Here is a 20,826-nt window from a genome sequence, read left to right on the forward strand (position 1 = left end):
CCCAAAATCCCTCGCAAATCCCCCAAAATCCCCCAAATCTCCCCAAATCCCACCAAATTGCCCCAAAATCCCCCGCAAATCCCCCAAAATCCCCCCGAAATCCCCCCCAAAATCCCCCAAAATCCCCCCAATCCCCCCCAAACTCCCGCAAAATCCCCCCAAATCCCCGAAAATCCCCCCCAAAATCCCCCAAAATCCCCCCACATCCCCCCCAAAATCCCCCCAAATCCCCCCATAGACCTCCCAGGCCCCGCCCCTCCCCGTAAGCCCCGCCCCAACATTAAGCCACGCCCCCTTTAAGCCACGCCCCTTCCATTAGGCCACGCCCCCTATTAGACCCCACCCACCTCCATTAAGCCCCGCCCCCTCCATTAAGCCCCACCCCCATATTAAGCCCCGCCCCCTCCCTTTAAGCCCCGCCCCCTTTCCATAAGCCCCGCCCCTTTAAGCCCCGCCCCCTTTTTTGAAGCCCCGCCCCCTCAGTGTCCCCGCAGTCCCGGGGCCGGGCGCTGCTGCTGCGGGCGCGGGCGCTGGAGGCGGCCCCGGGGGGCCGGGGGAGGGCGGAGGCGGCGCTGGGCAGGGCCCTGAAGCTGCAGCCGGGGCTGGCGCCCGCATGGACCCGCCTGGGGGAGGCGCGATGGAGCCACGGGGACATCACGGGGGCCACCAAGTGCTTCCAGGGGGCGCTGGCGCATGTGAGTGGGGGGTTAGAGGGGATTTGGGGGAGATTTTGGGGTTATATCGGGAGTTATGGGGTCGATATCAGGGGTTATGGGGTCACTTTGGGGGGGTTAAAGGGTCAAAAAGAGGAGGTTTAGGGTCAATTTAGGGGTTATAGCATCAATATCAGGGGTTATAGGGTCAATATGAGGGGTTATGGGGTCAAAAAGAGGGGGTTTAGGGTCGATTTTGGGGTTATAGGGGTCAATATTGGGGGTTATAGGGTCAATATAGGGTTTAGGGTCGATATCAGGGGTTATAGGGGGATTTGGGGGGGATTTGGGGGGTTATAGGGTCAGTATCAGGGGTTATGGGGTTGATATCAGGGGTTATGGTGTCAAAAAGAGGGGGTTTAGGGTCGATTTTGGGGTTATAGGATCAATACAAGGGGTTATGGGGTCAGTATCAGGGGTTATAGGGTGAGTATGAAGGGTTATAGGGTCGATTTTGGGGTTATAGGGTCATTATTGGGGGTTATAGGGTCAATATCAGGGGTTATGGGGTCAAAAAGAGGGGATTTAGGGTCGATTTTGGGGTTATAGGGTCAATATTGGGGGTTATAGGGTTGATGTTAAGGGTTATAGGGTCAAAAAGAGGGGTTAAAGGGTCAAAAAGAGGGGTTGTAGGGTCAATTTTGGTGGTTATAGGGTCGATTTTGGGGATATAGGGTCAATTTAGGGGGTTATAGGGTCGATGTTAAGGGTTATAGGGTCAAAAAGAGGGGTTAAAGGGTCAAAAAGAGGGGTTGTAGGGTCAATTTTGGTGGTTATAGGGTCGATTTTGGGGTTATAGGGTCAATATGATGGGTTATAGGGTCAATATCAAGGGTTATGGGGTCAGTATCAGGGGTTATAGGGTCATTATGGGGGGTTATAGGGTCAATTTAGGGGTTATAGGATCGATTAAAGGGGTTATAGGGTCAATAAGAAGGGTTATAGGGTCAATATTGGGCTTATGGGGTCAGTATCAGGGGTTATAGGGTCAATAACAGGGGTTATAGGATCAATATGATGGGTTATAGGGTCACTATGGGGTGTTATAGGATCAATATCAGGGGTTATAGGGTCAATATTGGGGGTTATAGGGCTGATTTTGGGGTTATAGGATCAATATAATGGGTTATAGGGTCAATATCAGGGCTTATGGGGTCAGTATCAGGGGTTATAGGATCAATATCGGGGGTTATGGGGTCAGTTTAGGGGTTATAGGGTGAGTATGGGTTCTTATAGGGTCAATATTGGGGGTTATAGGGTTGATACCAGGGGTTATAGGTTCAATATCAGGGGTTATAGGATCAATATTAGTGGTTATAGGGTCAGTATCAGGGGTTATGGGGTCGCAGTGGGGTCCCTGGGGGTATTTGTGGGGCTGGCGCCCGCATGGACCCGCCTGGGGGAGGCGCGATGGAGCCACGGGGACATCACGGGGGCGACAAAGTGCTTCCAGGGGCGCTGGCGCATGTGAGTAGGGGGTTAGAGGGGATCTGGGGGGGATTTGGGGGGTTTTAGGGTCAGTTTAGGGGTTATAGGGTCGATGTAAGGGGTTATGGGGTCAATATTGGGGGTAATAGGATCAGTATTGGGGGTTATAGGGTCAGTATGGGGGGTTATAGGGTCAGTATGGGGGGTTATAGGGTCGATTTTGGGGTTATAGTGTCAATATTAGTGGTTATAGGGTCAATTTGAAGGGTTATAGGGTCAATAAGAGCCATTATAGGGTCAATTTGGGGGTTATAGGGTCAATATCAGGGGTTATGGGGTGAGTATGGGGTGTTATAGGATCGATTTAGGGGTTATGGGGTCAATATCAGGGGTTATGGGGTCGATATCAGGGCATATGGGGTCAAAAAGAGGGGTTTTCGGGTTGATTTTGGGGTTATAGGGTCGATATTGGGGGTTATAGGGTCAATAAGAGGGGTTATAGGGTCAATTTAGGGGTTATAGGATCAATATCAGGGGTTATAGGGGGATTTGGGGGGGATTTGGGGGGTTATAGGGTCGATATTGGGGTTTATAGGGTCAAAAAGAGGGGATATAGGGTCAAAAAGAGGGGGTTTAGGGTCGATATCAGGGGTTATAGGGTCAATAAGAGCCATTATAGGGTCAATTTGGGGGTTATAGGGTCGATATCATGGGTTATGGGGTCAATATCAGGGGTTATAGGGTCAAAAAGAGGGGATATAGGGTCAAAAAGAGGGGGTTTAGGGTCGATTTTGGGGTTATAGGGTCGATATCAGGGGTTATGGGATCGATATTGGGGGTTATAGGGTTGATTTTGGGGTTATAGGGTCAATATCAGGGGTTATAGGGTCAATAAGAGGGGTTATAGGATCAATATCAGGGGTTCTGGGGTCAGTTCAGGGGTTATAGGGTCACTATCAGGGGTTATAGGATCAATATTAGTGGTTATAGGGTCAGTATCAGGGGTTCTGGGGTCAGTTTAGGGGTTGTGGGGTCGCAGTGGGGTCCCTGGGGGTATTTGTGGGGCTGGCGCCCGCATGGACCCGCCTGGGGGAGGCGCGATGGAGCCACGGGGACATCAGCGGGGCCACCAAGTGCTGCCAGGGGGCGCTGGCGCATGTGAGTGGGGGTTTGGGGTCGATTTTGGGGTTTTAGGGTCAAAAAGAGGGGGTTTAGGGTCGATATCAGGGGTTATAGGGTCAATATTGGGGGTTATAGGGTCAAAAAGAGGGGGTTTAGGGTCGATATTGGGGGTTATAGGGTCGATATCAGCAGTTATAGGGTCGATATCAGGGGTTATGGGGTTGGTTTAGGGGTTATAGGGTCAATATTGGGGGTTATAGGATCAATATCGGGGGTTATGGGGTCACTATGGGGGCTTATAGCGGGATTTGGGGGGGATTTGGGGGGTTATAGGGTCAGTATGGGGGCTTTTAGGGTCAATTTAGGGGTTATAGGGTCGATATCAGGGTTATAGGGTTGGTTTCAAGGTTATAGGATCAATACAAGGGGTTATAGGGTGAGTATCAGGGGTTATAGGGTCAATATTGGGGGTTATAGGGTCAATATTGGGGGTTTAGGGTCGATTTTGGGGTTATAGGGTCCATATCAGGGGTTATGGGGTCAATAAGAGGGGTTAAAGGGTCAGTGTCAGGGGTTATGGGGTCAATTTAGGGGTTATAGGGTCAATGTAAGAGGTTATGGGGTCGATATCACGGGTTATGGGGTCATTATGGGGCATTATAGGGTCGGTTTAGGGGTTATGGGGTCAATATCAGGGGTTATGGGGTCAAAAAGAGGGGATTTAGGGTCGATTTTGGGGTTATAGGGTCAATATTGGGGGTTATAGGGTCGATATCAGGGGTTATGGGGTCAATATCAAGGGTTATGGGGTCAATATTGGGGTTTTAGGGTCGATTAAAGGGGTTATAGGGTCATTATTGGGGGTTATAGGGTCAGTATGGGGTCTTATAGGGTCAATATCAGGGGTTAAAGGATCACTTTTGGGGTTATAGGGTCGATATTGGGGGTTTTAGGGTCGATATCAGGGGTTATGGGTCAGTATGGGAGGCTATAGGGTTGATTTAGGGGTTATAGGGTCAATATTGGGGGTTATAGGGTCAGTACGAGGGGTTATAGGGTCGATATCAGGGGTTATGGGGTCAAAAAGAGGGGGTTTAGGGTCAATAAGAGGGGTTATAGGGTCAATTTTGGGGTTATAGGGTCAATATTGGGGTGTTACAGGGTTGGTTTAGGGGTTATAGGGTTCATATCGGGGGTTATAGGATCAATATCGGGGGTTATAGGGTCAATATGGGGCATTATAGGGTCGGTTTAGGGGTTATAGGGTCAATATTGGGGGTTATAGGATCAATATCAGGGGTTATAGGGTCACTATGGGGGGTTATAGGGTTGGTTTAGGGGTTATAGGGTCAATTTGGGGGTTATAGGGTCAGTTTCAGGGGTTATAGGGTCAGTATTAGGGTTTATAGGGTCAATAAGAGGGGTTATAGGATCAATATCAGGGGTTATAGGGTCAGTATGGGGTGTTATAGGGTCAGTATCAGGGGTTATGGGGTCGCAGTGGGGTCCCTGGGGGTATTTGTGGGGCTGGCGCCCGCATGGACCCGCCTGGGGGAGGCGCGATGGAGCCACGGGGACATCAGCGGGGCCACAAAGTGCTTCCAGGGGGCGCTGGCGCATGTGAGTAGGGGGTTAGAGGGGATCTGGGGGGGATTTGGGGGGTTTTAGGGTCAGTTTAGGGGTTATAGGGTCGATGTAAGGGGTTATGGGGTCAATATTGGGGGTAATAGGATCAGTATTGGGGGTTATAGGGTCAGTATGGGGGGTTATAGGTCAGTATGGGGGGTTATAGGGTCGATTTTGGGGTTATAGTGTCAATATTAGTGGTTATAGGGTCAATTTGAAGGGTTATAGGGTCAATAAGAGCCATTATAGGGTCAATTTGGGGGTTATAGGGTCAATATCAGGGGTTATGGGGTGAGTATGGGGTGTTATAGGATCGATTTAGGGGTTATGGGGTCAATATCAGGGGTTATGGGGTCGATATCAGGGCATATGGGGTCAAAAAGAGGGGTTTTCGGGTTGATTTTGGGGTTATAGGGTCGATATTGGGGGGTTATAGGGTCAATAAGAGGGGTTATAGGGTCAATTTAGGGGTTATAGGATCAATATCAGGGGTTATAGGGGGATTTGGGGGGGATTTGGGGGGTTATAGGGTCGATATTGGGGTTTATAGGGTCAAAAAGAGGGGATATAGGGTCAAAAAGAGGGGGTTTAGGGTCGATATCAGGGGTTATAGGGTCAATAAGAGCCATTATAGGGTCAATTTGGGGGTTATAGGGTCGATATCATGGGTTATGGGGTCAATATCAGGGGTTATAGGGTCAAAAAGAGGGGATATAGGGTCAAAAAGAGGGGGTTTAGGGTCGATTTTGGGGTTATAGGGTCGATATCAGGGGTTATGGGATCGATATTGGGGGTTATAGGGTTGATTTTGGGGTTATAGGGTCAATATCAGGGGTTATAGGGTCAATAAGAGGGGTTATAGGATCAATATCAGGGGTTCTGGGGTCAGTTCAGGGGTTATAGGGTCACTATCAGGGGTTATAGGATCAATATTAGTGGTTATAGGGTCAGTATCAGGGGTTCTGGGGTCAGTTTAGGGGTTGTGGGGTCGCAGTGGGGTCCCTGGGGGTATTTGTGGGGCTGGCGCCCGCATGGACCCGCCTGGGGGAGGCGCGATGGAGCCACGGGGACATCAGCGGGGCCACCAAGTGCTGCCAGGGGGCGCTGGCGCATGTGAGTGGGGGTTTGGGGTCGATTTTGGGGTTTTAGGGTCAAAAAGAGGGGGTTTAGGGTCGATATCAGGGGTTATAGGGTCAATATTGGGGGTTATAGGGTCAAAAAGAGGGGGTTTAGGGTCGATATTGGGGGTTATAGGGTCGATATCAGCAGTTATAGGGTCGATATCAGGGGTTATGGGGTTGGTTTAGGGGTTATAGGGTCAATATTGGGGGTTATAGGATCAATATCGGGGGTTATGGGGTCACTATGGGGGCTTATAGCGGGATTTGGGGGGGATTTGGGGGGTTATAGGGTCAGTATGGGGGCTTTTAGGGTCAATTTAGGGGTTATAGGGTCGATATCAGGGGTTATAGGGTTGGTTTCAAGGTTATAGGATCAATACAAGGGGTTATAGGGTGAGTATCAGGGGTTATAGGGTCAATATTGGGGGTTATAGGGTCAATATTGGGGGTTTAGGGGTCGATTTTGGGGTTATAGGGTCCATATCAGGGGTTATGGGTCAATAAGAGGGGTTAAAGGGTCAGTGTCAGGGGTTATGGGGTCAATTTAGGGGTTATAGGGTCAATGTAAGAGGTTATGGGGTCGATATCACGGGTTATGGGGTCATTATGGGGCATTATAGGGTCGGTTTAGGGGTTATGGGGTCAATATCAGGGGTTATGGGGTCAAAAAGAGGGGATTTAGGGTCGATTTTGGGGTTATAGGGTCAATATTGGGGGTTATAGGGTCGATATCAGGGGTTATGGGTCAATATCAAGGGTTATGGGGTCAATATTGGGGGTTTTAGGGTCGATTAAAGGGGTTATAGGGTCATTATTGGGGGTTATAGGGTCAGTATGGGGTCTTATAGGGTCAATATCAGGGGTTAAAGGATCACTTTTGGGGTTATAGGGTCGATATTGGGGGTTTTAGGGTCGATATCAGGGGTTATGGGGTCAGTATGGGAGGCTATAGGGTTGATTTAGGGGTTATAGGGTCAATATTGGGGGTTATAGGGTCAGTACGAGGGGTTATAGGGTCGATATCAGGGGTTATGGGGTCAAAAAGAGGGGGTTTAGGGTCAATAAGAGGGGTTATAGGGTCAATTTTGGGGTTATAGGGTCAATATTGGGGTGTTACAGGGTTGGTTTAGGGGTTATAGGGTTCATATCGGGGGTTATAGGATCAATATCGGGGGTTATAGGGTCAATATGGGGCATTATAGGGTCGGTTTAGGGGTTATAGGGTCAATATTGGGGGTTATAGGATCAATATCAGGGGTTATAGGGTCACTATGGGGGTTATAGGGTTGGTTTAGGGGTTATAGGGTCAATTTGGGGGTTATAGGGTCAGTTTCAGGGGTTATAGGGTCAGTATTAGGGTTTCATACGGGTCAATAAGAGGGGTTATAGGATCAATATCAGGGGTTATAGGGTCAGTATGGGGTGTTATAGGGTCAGTATCAGGGGTTATGGGGTCGCAGTGGGGTCCCTGGGGGTATTTGTGGGGCTGGCGCCCGCATGGACCCGCCTGGGGGAGGCGCGATGGAGCCACGGGGACATCAGCGGGGCCACAAAGTGCTTCCAGGGGGGCGCTGGCGCATGTGAGTAGGGGGTTAGAGGGGATCTGGGGGGGATTTGGGGGGTTTTAGGGTCAGTTTAGGGGTTATAGGGTCGATGTAAGGGGTTATGGGGTCAATATTGGGGGTAATAGGATCAGTATTGGGGGTTATAGGGTCAGTATGGGGGGTTATAGGGTCAGTATGGGGGGTTATAGGGTCGATTTGGGGTTATAGTGTCAATATTAGTGGTTATAGGGTCAATTTGAAGGGTTATAGGGTCAATAAGAGCCATTATAGGGTCAATTTGGGGGTTATAGGGTCAATATCAGGGGTTATGGGTGAGTATGGGGTGTTATAGGATCGATTTAGGGGTTATGGGGTCAATATCAGGGGTTATGGGGTCGATATCAGGGCATATGGGGTCAAAAAGAGGGGTTTTCGGGTTGATTTTGGGGTTATAGGGTCGATATTGGGGGTTATAGGGTCAATAAGAGGGGTTATAGGGTCAATTTAGGGGTTATAGGATCAATATCAGGGGTTATAGGGGGATTTGGGGGGATTTGGGGGGTTATAGGGTCGATATTGGGGTTTATAGGGTCAAAAAGAGGGGATATAGGGTCAAAAAGAGGGGGTTTAGGGTCGATATCAGGGGTTATAGGGTCAATAAGAGCCATTATAGGGTCAATTTGGGGGTTATAGGGTCGATATCATGGGTTATGGGTCAATATCAGGGGTTATAGGGTCAAAAAGAGGGGATATAGGGTCAAAAAGAGGGGGTTTAGGGTCGATTTTGGGGTTATAGGGTCGATATCAGGGGTTATGGGATCGATATTGGGGGTTATAGGGTTGATTTTGGGGTTATAGGGTCAATATCAGGGGTTATAGGGTCAATAAGAGGGGTTATAGGATCAATATCAGGGGTTCTGGGGTCAGTTCAGGGGTTATAGGGTCACTATCAGGGGTTATAGGATCAATATTAGTGGTTATAGTGGTCAGTATCAGGGGTTCTGGGGTCAGTTTAGGGGTTGTGGGGTCGCAGTGGGGTCCCTGGGGGTATTTGTGGGGCTGGCGCCCGCATGGACCCGCCTGGGGGAGGCGCGATGGAGCCACGGGGACATCAGCGGGGCCACCAAGTGCTGCCAGGGGGCGCTGGCGCATGTGAGTGGGGGGTTTGGGGTCGATTTTGGGGTTTTAGGGTCAAAAAGAGGGGGTTTAGGGTCGATATCAGGGGTTATAGGGTCAATATTGGGGGTTATAGGGTCAAAAAGAGGGGGTTTAGGGTCGATATTGGGGGTTATAGGGTCGATATCAGCAGTTATAGGGTCGATATCAGGGGTTATGGGGTTGGTTTAGGGGTTATAGGGTCAATATTGGGGGTTATAGGATCAATATCGGGGGTTATGGGGTCACTATGGGGGCTTATAGCGGGATTTGGGGGGGATTTGGGGGGTTATAGGGTCAGTATGGGGGCTTTTAGGGTCAATTTAGGGGTTATAGGGTCGATATCAGGGGTTATAGGGTTGGTTTCAAGGTTATAGGATCAATACAAGGGGTTATAGGGTGAGTATCAGGGGTTATAGGGTCAATATTGGGGGTTATAGGGTCAATATTGGGGGTTTAGGGTCGATTTTGGGGTTATAGGGTCCATATCAGGGGTTATGGGGTCAATAAGAGGGGTTAAAGGGTCAGTGTCAGGGGTTATGGGGTCAATTTAGGGGTTATAGGGTCAATGTAAGAGGTTATGGGGTCGATATCACGGGTTATGGGGTCATTATGGGGCATTATAGGGTCGGTTTAGGGGTTATGGGGTCAATATCAGGGGTTATGGGGTCAAAAAGAGGGGATTTAGGGTCGATTTTGGGGTTATAGGGTCAATATTGGGGGTTATAGGGTCGATATCAGGGGTTATGGGGTCAATATCAAGGGTTATGGGGTCAATATTGGGGTTTTAGGGTCGATTAAAGGGGTTATAGGGTCATTATTGGGGGTTATAGGGTCAGTATGGGGTCTTATAGGGTCAATATCAGGGGTTAAAGGATCACTTTTGGGGTTATAGGGTCGATATTGGGGGTTTTAGGGTCGATATCAGGGGTTATGGGGTCAGTATGGGAGGCTATAGGGTTGATTTAGGGTTATAGGGTCAATATTGGGGGTTATAGGGTCAGTACGAGGGGTTATAGGGTCGATATCAGGGGTTATGGGGTCAAAAAGAGGGGGTTTAGGGTCAATAAGAGGGGTTATAGGGTCAATTTTGGGGTTATAGGGTCAATATTGGGGTGTTACAGGGTTGGTTTAGGGGTTATAGGGTTCATATCGGGGGTTATAGGATCAATATCGGGGGTTATAGGGTCAATATGGGGCATTATAGGGTCGGTTTAGGGGTTATAGGGTCAATATTGGGGGTTATAGGATCAATATCAGGGGTTATAGGGTCACTATGGGGGGTTATAGGGTTGGTTTAGGGGTTATAGGGTCAATTTGGGGGTTATAGGGTCAGTTTCAGGGGTTATAGGGTCAGTATTAGGGTTTATAGGGTCAATAAGAGGGGTTATAGGATCAATATCAGGGGTTATAGGGTCAGTATGGGGTGTTATAGGGTCAGTATCAGGGGTTATGGGGTCGCAGTGGGGTCCCTGGGGGTATTTGTGGGGCTGGCGCCCGCATGGACCCGCCTGGGGGAGGCGCGATGGAGCCACGGGGACATCAGCGGGGCCACAAAGTGCTTCCAGGGGGCGCTGGCGCATGTGAGTAGGGGGTTAGAGGGGATCTGGGGGGATTTGGGGGGTTTTAGGGTCAGTTTAGGGGTTATAGGGTCGATGTAAGGGGTTATGGGGTCAATATTGGGGGTAATAGGATCAGTATTGGGGGTTATAGGGTCAGTATGGGGGGTTATAGGGTCAGTATGGGGGGTTATAGGGTCGATTTTGGGGTTATAGTGTCAATATTAGTGGTTATAGGGTCAATTTGAAGGGTTATAGGGTCAATAAGAGCCATTATAGGGTCAATTTGGGGGTTATAGGGTCAATATCAGGGGTTATGGGTGAGTATGGGGTGTTATAGGATCGATTTAGGGGTTATGGGGTCAATATCAGGGGTTATGGGGTCGATATCAGGGCATATGGGGTCAAAAAGAGGGGTTTTCGGGTTGATTTTGGGGTTATAGGGTCGATATTGGGGGTTATAGGGTCAATAAGAGGGGTTATAGGGTCAATTTAGGGGTTATAGGATCAATATCAGGGGTTATAGGGGGATTTGGGGGGGATTTGGGGGGTTATAGGGTCGATATTGGGGTTTATAGGGTCAAAAAGAGGGGATATAGGGTCAAAAAGAGGGGGTTTAGGGTCGATATCAGGGGTTATAGGGTCAATAAGAGCCATTATAGGGTCAATTTGGGGGTTATAGGGTCGATATCATGGGTTATGGGGTCAATATCAGGGGTTATAGGGTCAAAAAGAGGGGATATAGGGTCAAAAAGAGGGGGTTTAGGGTCGATTTTGGGGTTATAGGGTCGATATCAGGGGTTATGGGATCGATATTGGGGGTTATAGGGTTGATTTTGGGGTTATAGGGTCAATATCAGGGGTTATAGGGTCAATAAGAGGGGTTATAGGATCAATATCAGGGGTTCTGGGGTCAGTTCAGGGGTTATAGGGTCACTATCAGGGGTTATAGGATCAATATTAGTGGTTATAGGGTCAGTATCAGGGGTTCTGGGGTCAGTTTAGGGGTTGTGGGGTCGCAGTGGGGTCCCTGGGGGTATTTGTGGGGCTGGCGCCCGCATGGACCCGCCTGGGGGAGGCGCGATGGAGCCACGGGGACATCAGCGGGGCCACCAAGTGCTGCCAGGGGGCGCTGGCGCATGTGAGTGGGGGTTTGGGGTCGATTTTGGGGTTTTAGGGTCAAAAAGAGGGGGTTTAGGGTCGATATCAGGGGTTATAGGGTCAATATTGGGGGTTATAGGGTCAAAAAGAGGGGGTTTAGGGTCGATATTGGGGGTTATAGGGTCGATATCAGCAGTTATAGGGTCGATATCAGGGGTTATGGGGTTGGTTTAGGGGTTATAGGGTCAATATTGGGGGTTATAGGATCAATATCGGGGGTTATGGGGTCACTATGGGGGCTTATAGCGGGATTTGGGGGGGATTTGGGGGGTTATAGGGTCAGTATGGGGGCTTTTAGGGTCAATTTAGGGGTTATAGGGTCGATATCAGGGGTTATAGGGTTGGTTTCAAGGTTATAGGATCAATACAAGGGGTTATAGGGTGAGTATCAGGGGTTATAGGGTCAATATTGGGGGTTATAGGGTCAATATTGGGGGTTTAGGGTCGATTTTGGGGTTATAGGGTCCATATCAGGGGTTATGGGGTCAATAAGAGGGGTTAAAGGGTCAGTGTCAGGGGTTATGGGGTCAATTTAGGGGTTATAGGGTCAATGTAAGAGGTTATGGGGTCGATATCACGGGTTATGGGGTCATTATGGGGCATTATAGGGTCGGTTTAGGGGTTATGGGGTCAATATCAGGGGTTATGGGGTCAAAAAGAGGGGATTTAGGGTCGATTTTGGGGTTATAGGGTCAATATTGGGGTTATAGGGTCGATATCAGGGGTTATGGGTCAATATCAAGGGTTATGGGGTCAATATTGGGGTTTTAGGGTCGATTAAAGGGGTTATAGGGTCATTATTGGGGGTTATAGGGTCAGTATGGGGTCTTATAGGGTCAATATCAGGGGTTAAAGGATCACTTTTGGGGTTATAGGGTCGATATTGGGGGTTTTAGGGTCGATATCAGGGGTTATGGGGTCAGTATGGGAGGCTATAGGGTTGATTTAGGGGTTATAGGGTCAATATTGGGGGTTATAGGGTCAGTACGAGGGGTTATAGGGTCGATATCAGGGTTATGGGGTCAAAAAGAGGGGGTTTAGGGTCAATAAGAGGGGTTATAGGGTCAATTTTGGGGTTATAGGGTCAATATTGGGGTGTTACAGGTTGGTTTAGGGGTTATAGGGTTCATATCGGGGGTTATAGGATCAATATCGGGGGTTATAGGGTCAATATGGGGCATTATAGGGTCGGTTTAGGGGTTATAGGGTCAATATTGGGGGTTATAGGATCAATATCAGGGGTTATAGGGTCACTATGGGGGGGTTATAGGGTTGGTTTAGGGGTTATAGGGTCAATTTGGGGGTTATAGGGTCAGTTTCAGGGGTTATAGGGTCAGTATTAGGGTTTATAGGGTCAATAAGAGGGGTTATAGGATCAATATCAGGGGTTATAGGGTCAGTATGGGGTGTTATAGGGTCAGTATCAGGGGTTATGGGGTCGCAGTGGGGTCCCTGGGGGTATTTGTGGGGCTGGCGCCCGCATGGACCCGCCTGGGGGAGGCGCGATGGAGCCACGGGGACATCAGCGGGGCCACAAAGTGCTTCCAGGGGGCGCTGGCGCATGTGAGTAGGGGGTTAGAGGGGATCTGGGGGGGATTTGGGGGGTTTTAGGGTCAGTTTAGGGGTTATAGGGTCGATGTAAGGGGTTATGGGGTCAATATTGGGGTAATAGGATCAGTATTGGGGGTTATAGGGTCAGTATGGGGGGTTATAGGGTCAGTATGGGGGGGTTATAGGGTCGATTTTGGGGTTATAGTGTCAATATTAGTGGTTATAGGGTCAATTTGAAGGGTTATAGGGTCAATAAGAGCCATTATAGGGTCAATTTGGGGGTTATAGGGTCAATATCAGGGGTTATGGGGTGAGTATGGGGTGTTATAGGATCGATTTAGGGGTTATGGGGTCAATATCAGGGGTTATGGGGTCGATATCAGGGCATATGGGGTCAAAAAGAGGGGTTTTCGGGTTGATTTTGGGGTTATAGGGTCGATATTGGGGGTTATAGGGTCAATAAGAGGGGTTATAGGGTCAATTTAGGGGTTATAGGATCAATATCAGGGGTTATAGGGGGATTTGGGGGGGATTTGGGGGGTTATAGGGTCGATATTGGGGTTTATAGGGTCAAAAAGAGGGGATATAGGGTCAAAAAGAGGGGGTTTAGGGTCGATATCAGGGGTTATAGGGTCAATAAGAGCCATTATAGGGTCAATTTGGGGGTTATAGGGTCGATATCATGGGTTATGGGGTCAATATCAGGGGTTATAGGGTCAAAAAGAGGGGATATAGGGTCAAAAAGAGGGGGTTTAGGGTCGATTTTGGGGTTATAGGGTCGATATCAGGGGTTATGGGATCGATATTGGGGGTTATAGGGTTGATTTTGGGGTTATAGGGTCAATATCAGGGGTTATAGGGTCAATAAGAGGGGTTATAGGATCAATATCAGGGGTTCTGGGGTCAGTTCAGGGGTTATAGGGTCACTATCAGGGGTTATAGGATCAATATTAGTGGTTATAGGGTCAGTATCAGGGGTTCTGGGGTCAGTTTAGGGGTTGTGGGGTCGCAGTGGGGTCCCTGGGGGTATTTGTGGGGCTGGCGCCCGCATGGACCCGCCTGGGGGAGGCGCGATGGAGCCACGGGGACATCAGCGGGGCCACCAAGTGCTGCCAGGGGGCGCTGGCGCATGTGAGTGGGGGTTTGGGGTCGATTTTGGGGTTTTAGGGTCAAAAAGAGGGGGTTTAGGGTCGATATCAGGGGTTATAGGGTCAATATTGGGGGTTATAGGGTCAAAAAGAGGGGGTTTAGGGTCGATATTGGGGGTTATAGGGTCGATATCAGCAGTTATAGGGTCGATATCAGGGGGTTATGGGGTTGGTTTAGGGGTTATAGGGTCAATATTGGGGGTTATAGGATCAATATCGGGGGTTATGGGGTCACTATGGGGGCTTATAGCGGGATTTGGGGGGGATTTGGGGGGTTATAGGGTCAGTATGGGGGCTTTTAGGGTCAATTTAGGGGTTATAGGGTCGATATCAGGGGTTATAGGGTTGGTTTCAAGGTTATAGGATCAATACAAGGGGTTATAGGGTGAGTATCAGGGGTTATAGGGTCAATATTGGGGGTTATAGGGTCAATATTGGGGGTTTAGGGTCGATTTTGGGGTTATAGGGTCCATATCAGGGGTTATGGGGTCAATAAGAGGGGTTAAAGGGTCAGTGTCAGGGGTTATGGGGTCAATTTAGGGGTTATAGGGTCAATGTAAGAGGTTATGGGGTCGATATCACGGGTTATGGGGTCATTATGGGGCATTATAGGGTCGGTTTAGGGGTTATGGGGTCAATATCAGGGGTTATGGGGTCAAAAAGAGGGGATTTAGGGTCGATTTTGGGGTTATAGGGTCAATATTGGGGGTTATAGGGTCGATATCAGGGGTTATGGGGTCAATATCAAGGGTTATGGGGTCAATATTGGGGTTTTAGGGTCGATTAAAGGGGTTATAGGGTCATTATTGGGGGTTATAGGGTCAGTATGGGGTCTTATAGGGTCAATATCAGGGGTTAAAGGATCACTTTTGGGTTATAGGGTCGATATTGGGGGTTTTAGGGTCGATATCAGGGGTTATGGGGTCAGTATGGGAGGCTATAGGGTTGATTTAGGGGTTATAGGGTCAATATTGGGGGTTATAGGGTCAGTACGAGGGGTTATAGGGTCGATATCAGGGGTTATGGGGTCAAAAAGAGGGGGTTTAGGGTCAATAAGAGGGGTTATAGGGTCAATTTTGGGGTTATAGGGTCAATATTGGGGTGTTACAGGGTTGGTTTAGGGGTTATAGGGTTCATATCGGGGGTTATAGGATCAATATCGGGGGTTATAGGGTCAATATGGGGCATTATAGGGTCGGTTTAGGGGTTATAGGGTCAATATTGGGGGTTATAGGATCAATATCAGGGGTTATAGGGTCACTATGGGGGGTTATAGGGTTGGTTTAGGGGTTATAGGGTCAATTTGGGGGTTATAGGGTCAGTTTCAGGGGTTATAGGGTCAGTATTAGGGTTTATAGGGTCAATAAGAGGGGTTATAGGATCAATATCAGGGGTTATAGGGTCAGTATGGGGTGTTATAGGGTCAGTATCAGGGGTTATGGGGTCGCAGTGGGGTCCCTGGGGTATTTGTGGGGCTGGCGCCCGCATGGACCCGCCTGGGGGAGGCGCGATGGAGCCACGGGGACATCAGCGGGGCCACCAAGTGCTGCCAGGGGGCGCTGGCGCATGTGAGTGGGGTCCTATAGGGGATTTGGGGGAGATTTTGGGGTTATATCGGGGGTTATGGGGTCAAAAAGAGGGGTTTTAGGGTCGATTTTGGGGTTATAGGGTTGATATAAGGGGTTATAGGGTCAGTATGGGGGGTTATAGGGGGATTTGGGGGGCATTTGGGGGGTTATAGGGTCGGTTTAGGGGTTATAGGGTTGATATTGGGGTTATAGGGTCAATATTGGGGGTTATGGGGTCACTATGGGGGGATATGGGGTGGATTTAGGGGATTTAGGGTCATTTGGGGTGGATTTAGGGTGGATTTGGGGGATTTGGGTCATTTGGGGCTCATTTGGGGTCATTTGGGGTGGATTTGGGGTCAATTTGGGGTGGATTTAGGGAATTTGGGGGGATTTGGTGTGGATTTGGGGTCTTTTGGGGTGGATTTGGAGTCATTTGGGGTGGATTTGGGGGGGATTTGGGGGATTTGGGGCTATTTAGGGTGGATTCGGGGTGGACTTGGGGTGGATTTAGGGGATTTAGGGTCATTTGGGTGGATTCGGGGCGGATTCGGGATCATTTGGGGTAGATTTGGGGGATTTAGGGTCATTTGGGGTGGATTTGGAGTCATTTGCAGTGGATTTGGGGTGGATTTAGGGGATTTGTTTTCTTTCGTTTTTTTTTTCCCATTTTTTTTCCCCTTTTTTGTTTTTTTTTTCCCGTTTTTGTTTTCCTTCCCTTTTTTTATTTTTTTTCCTTCTTTTATTTTTTTTCCTTTTTTTCCCATTTTTGTTTTTTTCTTTTTTTTTGTTTTTTTTCCCTTTTTGTTTTTTTTCCCTTTTTTTTCCCCTTTTTTGTTTTTTTCCCGTTTTTTTTTTCCCGTTTTCCTTTTTTTCCTTTTTTGTTTTTTTTCCCATTTTTGTTGTTTTTTTTCCCTTTTTTTTTTTCCTTTTTTTTATATTTTCCCTTTTTTGTTTTTTTTCCTTTTTTTGTTTTTTTTCCCTTTTTTTGTTTTTTTTTCCCTTTTTTGTTTTTTTCCCCTTTTTTTCTTTTTTTTCCTTTTTTGTTATTTTGTGTTTTTTTCCCCTTTTTCTTTTTTACCATTTTTTTATTTTTTCCCCTTTTTGTTTTTTTTCCCCTTTTTGTTTTTTTCCCTTTTTATTTTTTTTTCCCTTTTTTTTCCCCTTTTTAGTTTTTTCCCTTTTTGTTTTTTTCCCCTTTTTTCTTTTTTTTCCCTTTTTTGTTTTTTTCCCTTTTTTGTTTTTTTTCCATTTTTTTCCTTTTTTCTTTTTTTTCCCTTTTTTCTTCTTTTTCCCTTTTTTGTTTTTTTTTCCCTTTTTTGTTTTTTTTTTGCGTTTTTTTTCCATTGTTTTTTTTCCCTTTTTTCTTTTTTTTCCCATTTTTGTTTTTTTTTCCCATTTTTTCTTTTTCCCCTTTTTTCTTTTTCCCCTTTTTTATTTCCCCCCCTTTTCCACTTTTCCCATTTTCCCCCTTTTTCCCCCCAAAGTGCGATGACCCCGAAGCCCACCGCCTCCTCTCCATGGCGCTCCGCCGGGGGGGGGTCCCTGCAGGAGGGGCTGGCCCAGGCCGAGGCCGCCGTGCGCTGCGACCCCACAGACGGCAGCTCCTGGTGTGAGTGGGGGGCTTACGGGGTCCTTATAGGGTCGGGGGGCTTCGGGGGGGTCCCTATGGGGTCAGCGGGTCGGGGTCAATAGGGTTTGGTGGGGACGGTTTTGGGGTTAATTCATGCGATTTTGGGGTCGATCGGGCTAAAGGGGGAGGTTCTAGGGCTAAAAGATCTTTTAGGGTCTTATAGGGCCGTTATAGGGTCGGGGGGCTTCTGGGGGGTCCCCATGGGGTCAGCGGGTCGGGGTCAATAGGGTTTGTCGGGACGGTTTTGGGGTTAAATGCTGCGATTTTGGGGTCGATCGGGCTAAAGGGGGAGGGCTCTAGAGCTAAAAGATCTTTTAGGGTCGTTTTGGGGTTTTATAGGGTCGGGGGGCTTTTGGGGGGGTCCCTATGGGGTCAGCGGGTCGGGGTCAATAGGGTTTGGTCGGGGGGGGTTTGGGGTGAAATGCTGCGATTTTGGGGTCGATCGGGCTAAAGGGGGAGGTTCTAGGGCTAAAAGATCTTTTAGGGTCTTATAGGGTCGTTATAGGGTCGGGGGGTTTTTGGGGGGTCCCCGTGGGGTCAGCGGGTCGGGGTTAAGGGGGGTTAATGGGGAGGTTTTTGGGGTTAAATGCTGCGATTTTGGGGTCGATCGGGCTAAAGGGGGAGGTTCTAGGGTTGAAAAATCTTTTGGGGTCGTTTTGGGGTTTTATAGGGTCGGGGGGCTTTTGGGGGGTCCCTGTGGGGTCAGCGGGTCGGGGTCAATAGGGTTTGGTCGGGACGGTTTTGGGGTTAATTCATGCAATTTTGGGGTCGATCGGGCTAAAGGGGGAGGTTCTAGGGCTATGAGAACATTTAGGGTCGTTTTGGGGTTTTATAGGGTCGGGGGGCTTTTGGGGGGGTCCCTGTGGGGTCAGCGGGTCGGGGTCAATAGGGTTTGGTGGGGACGGTTTTGGGGTTAAATGCTGCGATTTTGGGGTCGATCGGGCTAAAGGGGGAGGTTCTAGGGCTTTGGGAACATTTAGGGTCGTTTTGGGGTTTTATAGGGTCGGGGGCTTTTGGGGGGTCCCTATGGGGTCAGCGGGTCGGGGTTAAGGGGGGTTAATGGGGAGGTTTTTGGGGTTAATTCATGCGATTTTGGGGTCGATCGGGCTAAAGGGGGAGGTTCTAGGGCTAAAAGATCTTTTAGGGTCGTTTTGGGGTTTTATAGGGTCGGGGGGCTTTTGGGGGGTCCCTATGGGGTCAGCGGGTCGGGGTTAAGGGGGGTTAATGGGGAGGTTTTTGGGGTTAAATGCTGCGATTTTGGGGCTGATCGGGCTAAAGGGGAGGTTCTAGGGCTATGGGAACATTTAGGGTCGTTTTGGGGTTTTATAGGGTCGGGGGGCTTTTGGGGGGTCCCTGTGGGGTCAGCGGGTCGGGGTCAATAGGGTTTGGTGGGGACGGTTTTGGGGTTAAATGCTGCGATTTTGGGTCGATCGGGCTAAAGGGGGAGGCTCTAGGGCTATGGGAACATTTAGGGTCGTTTTGGGGTTTTATAGGGTCGGGGGGCTTCGGGGGGGGTCCCCGTGGGGTCAGCGGGTCGGGGTCAATAGGGTTTGGTCGGGACGGTTTTGGGGTTAAATGCTGCGATTTTGGGGTCGATCGGGCTAAAGGGGGAGGTTCTAGGGTTGAAAAATCTTATGGGGTCGTTTTGGGGTTTTATAGGGTCGGGGGGCTTTTGGGGGGGTCCCTATGGGGTCAGCGGGTCGGGGTCAATAGGGTTTGGTCGGGACGGTTTTGGGGTTAATTCATGCGATTTTGGGGTCGATCGGGCTAAAGGGGGAGGTTCTAGGGCTAAAAGATCTTTTAGGGTCGTTTTGGGGTTTTATAGGGTCGGGGGGCTTTTGGGGGGTCCCTATGGGGTCAGCGGGTCGGGGTTAAGGGGGGTTAATGGGGAGGTTTTTGGGGTTAAATGCTGCGATTTTGGGGCTGATCGGGCTAAAGGGGGAGGTTCTAGGGCTATGGGAACATTTAGGGTCGTTTTGGGGTTTTATAGGGTCGGGGGCTTTTGGGGGGTCCCTGTGGGGTCAGCGGGTCGGGGTCAATAGGGTTTGGTGGGGACGGTTTTGGGGTTAAATGCTGCGATTTTGGGGTCGATCGGGCTAAAGGGGGAGGCTCTAGGGCTATGGGAACATTTAGGGTCGTTTTGGGGTTTTATAGGGTCGGGGGGCTTCGGGGGGGTCCCCGTGGGGTCAGCGGGTCGGGGTCAATAGGGTTTGGTCGGGACGGTTTTGGGGTTAAATGCTGCGATTTTGGGGTCGATCGGGCTAAAGGGGGAGGTTCTAGGGTTGAAAAATCTTATGGGGTCGTTTTGGGGTTTTATAGGGTCGGGGGGCTTTTGGGGGGTCCCTATGGGGTCAGCGGGTCGGGGTCAATAGGGTTTGGTCGGGACGGTTTTGGGGTTAATTCATGCGATTTTGGGGTCGATCGGGCTAAAGGGGAAGGTTCTAGGGCTAAAAGATCTTTTAGGGTCGTTTTGGGGTCTTACAGGGTCGGGGGGCTTCTGGGGGGTCCCTGTGGGGTCAGCGGGTCGGGGTTAAGGGGGGTTAATGGGGAGGTTTTTGGGGTTAAATGCTGCGATTTTGGGGCCGATCGGGCTAAAGGGGAGGTTCTAGGGCTATGGGAACATTTAGGGTCGTTTTGGGGTTTTATAGGGTCGGGGGGCTTCTGGGGGGTCCCCGTGGGGTCAGCGGGTCGGGGTCAATAGGGTTTGGTCGGGACGTTTTTGGGGTTAAATGCTGCGATTTTGGGGTCGATCGGGCTAAAGGGGGAGGTTCTAGGGCGATGAGAACATTTAGGGTCGTTTTGGGGTTTTATAGGGTCGGGGGGCTTTTGGGGGGTCCCTGTGGGGTCAGCGGGTCGGGGTCAATAGGGTTTGGTCAGGAGGATTTTGGGGTTAAATGCTGCGATTTTGGGGTCGATCGGGCTAAAGGGGGAGGCTCTAGGCTCCTAAATTCTTATAGGGTCTTATAGGGTCGTTATAGGGTCGGGGGGCTTCGGGGGGGTCCCTGTGGGGTCAGCGGGTCGGGGTCAATAGGGTTTGGTCGGGACGGTTTTGGGGTTAAATGCTGCGATTTTGGGGTCGATCGGGCTAAAGGGGGAGGCTCTAGGGCTAAAAGATCTTTTAGGGTCTTATAGGGTCGTTATAGGGTCGGGGGGCTTCTGGGGGGTTCCTATGGGGTCAGCGGGTCGGGGTTGAGGGAGGTTAATGGGGAGGTTTTTGGGGTTAATTCATGCGATTTTGGGGTCGATCGGGCTAAAGGGGGAGGTTCTACGGCTAAAAGATCTTTTGGGGTCGTTTTGGGGTTTTATAGGGTCGGGGGGATTTTAGGGGGTCCCTATGGGGTCAGCGGGTCGGGGTCAATAGGGTTTGGTCGGGACGGTTTTGGGGTTAAATGCTGCGATTTTGGGGTCGATCGGGCTAAAGGGGGAGGCTCTAGGGCGATGAGAACATTTAGGGTCGTTTTGGGGTTTTATAGGGTCGGGGGGCTTTTGGGGGGTCC

The 20,826-nt window shown here is 49.6% G+C and overlaps 1 protein-coding gene across 1 annotated transcript in view; it reads left to right on the forward strand.

The window, feature by feature from the left end:
• Nucleotides 1–469: 469 nt before the first annotated feature.
• Nucleotides 470–20,826, forward strand: part of TTC5 (tetratricopeptide repeat domain 5) — a gene marked incomplete at its 5' end in the record, with an annotated part of 29,918 nt that continues 9,561 nt past the window's right edge. Inside the window, 3 exon segments of the mRNA XM_068668816.1 lie at nucleotides 470–695; nucleotides 17,184–17,227; nucleotides 17,229–17,308. Of these exon segments, the coding sequence (XP_068524917.1) occupies nucleotides 470–695; nucleotides 17,184–17,227; nucleotides 17,229–17,308 (350 nt within the window).

Source organism: Anas acuta, unplaced genomic scaffold (genome assembly GCF_963932015.1).
Source record: "Anas acuta unplaced genomic scaffold, bAnaAcu1.1 SCAFFOLD_296, whole genome shotgun sequence".
Classification (NCBI taxonomy): Eukaryota; Metazoa; Chordata; class Aves; order Anseriformes; family Anatidae; genus Anas; species Anas acuta.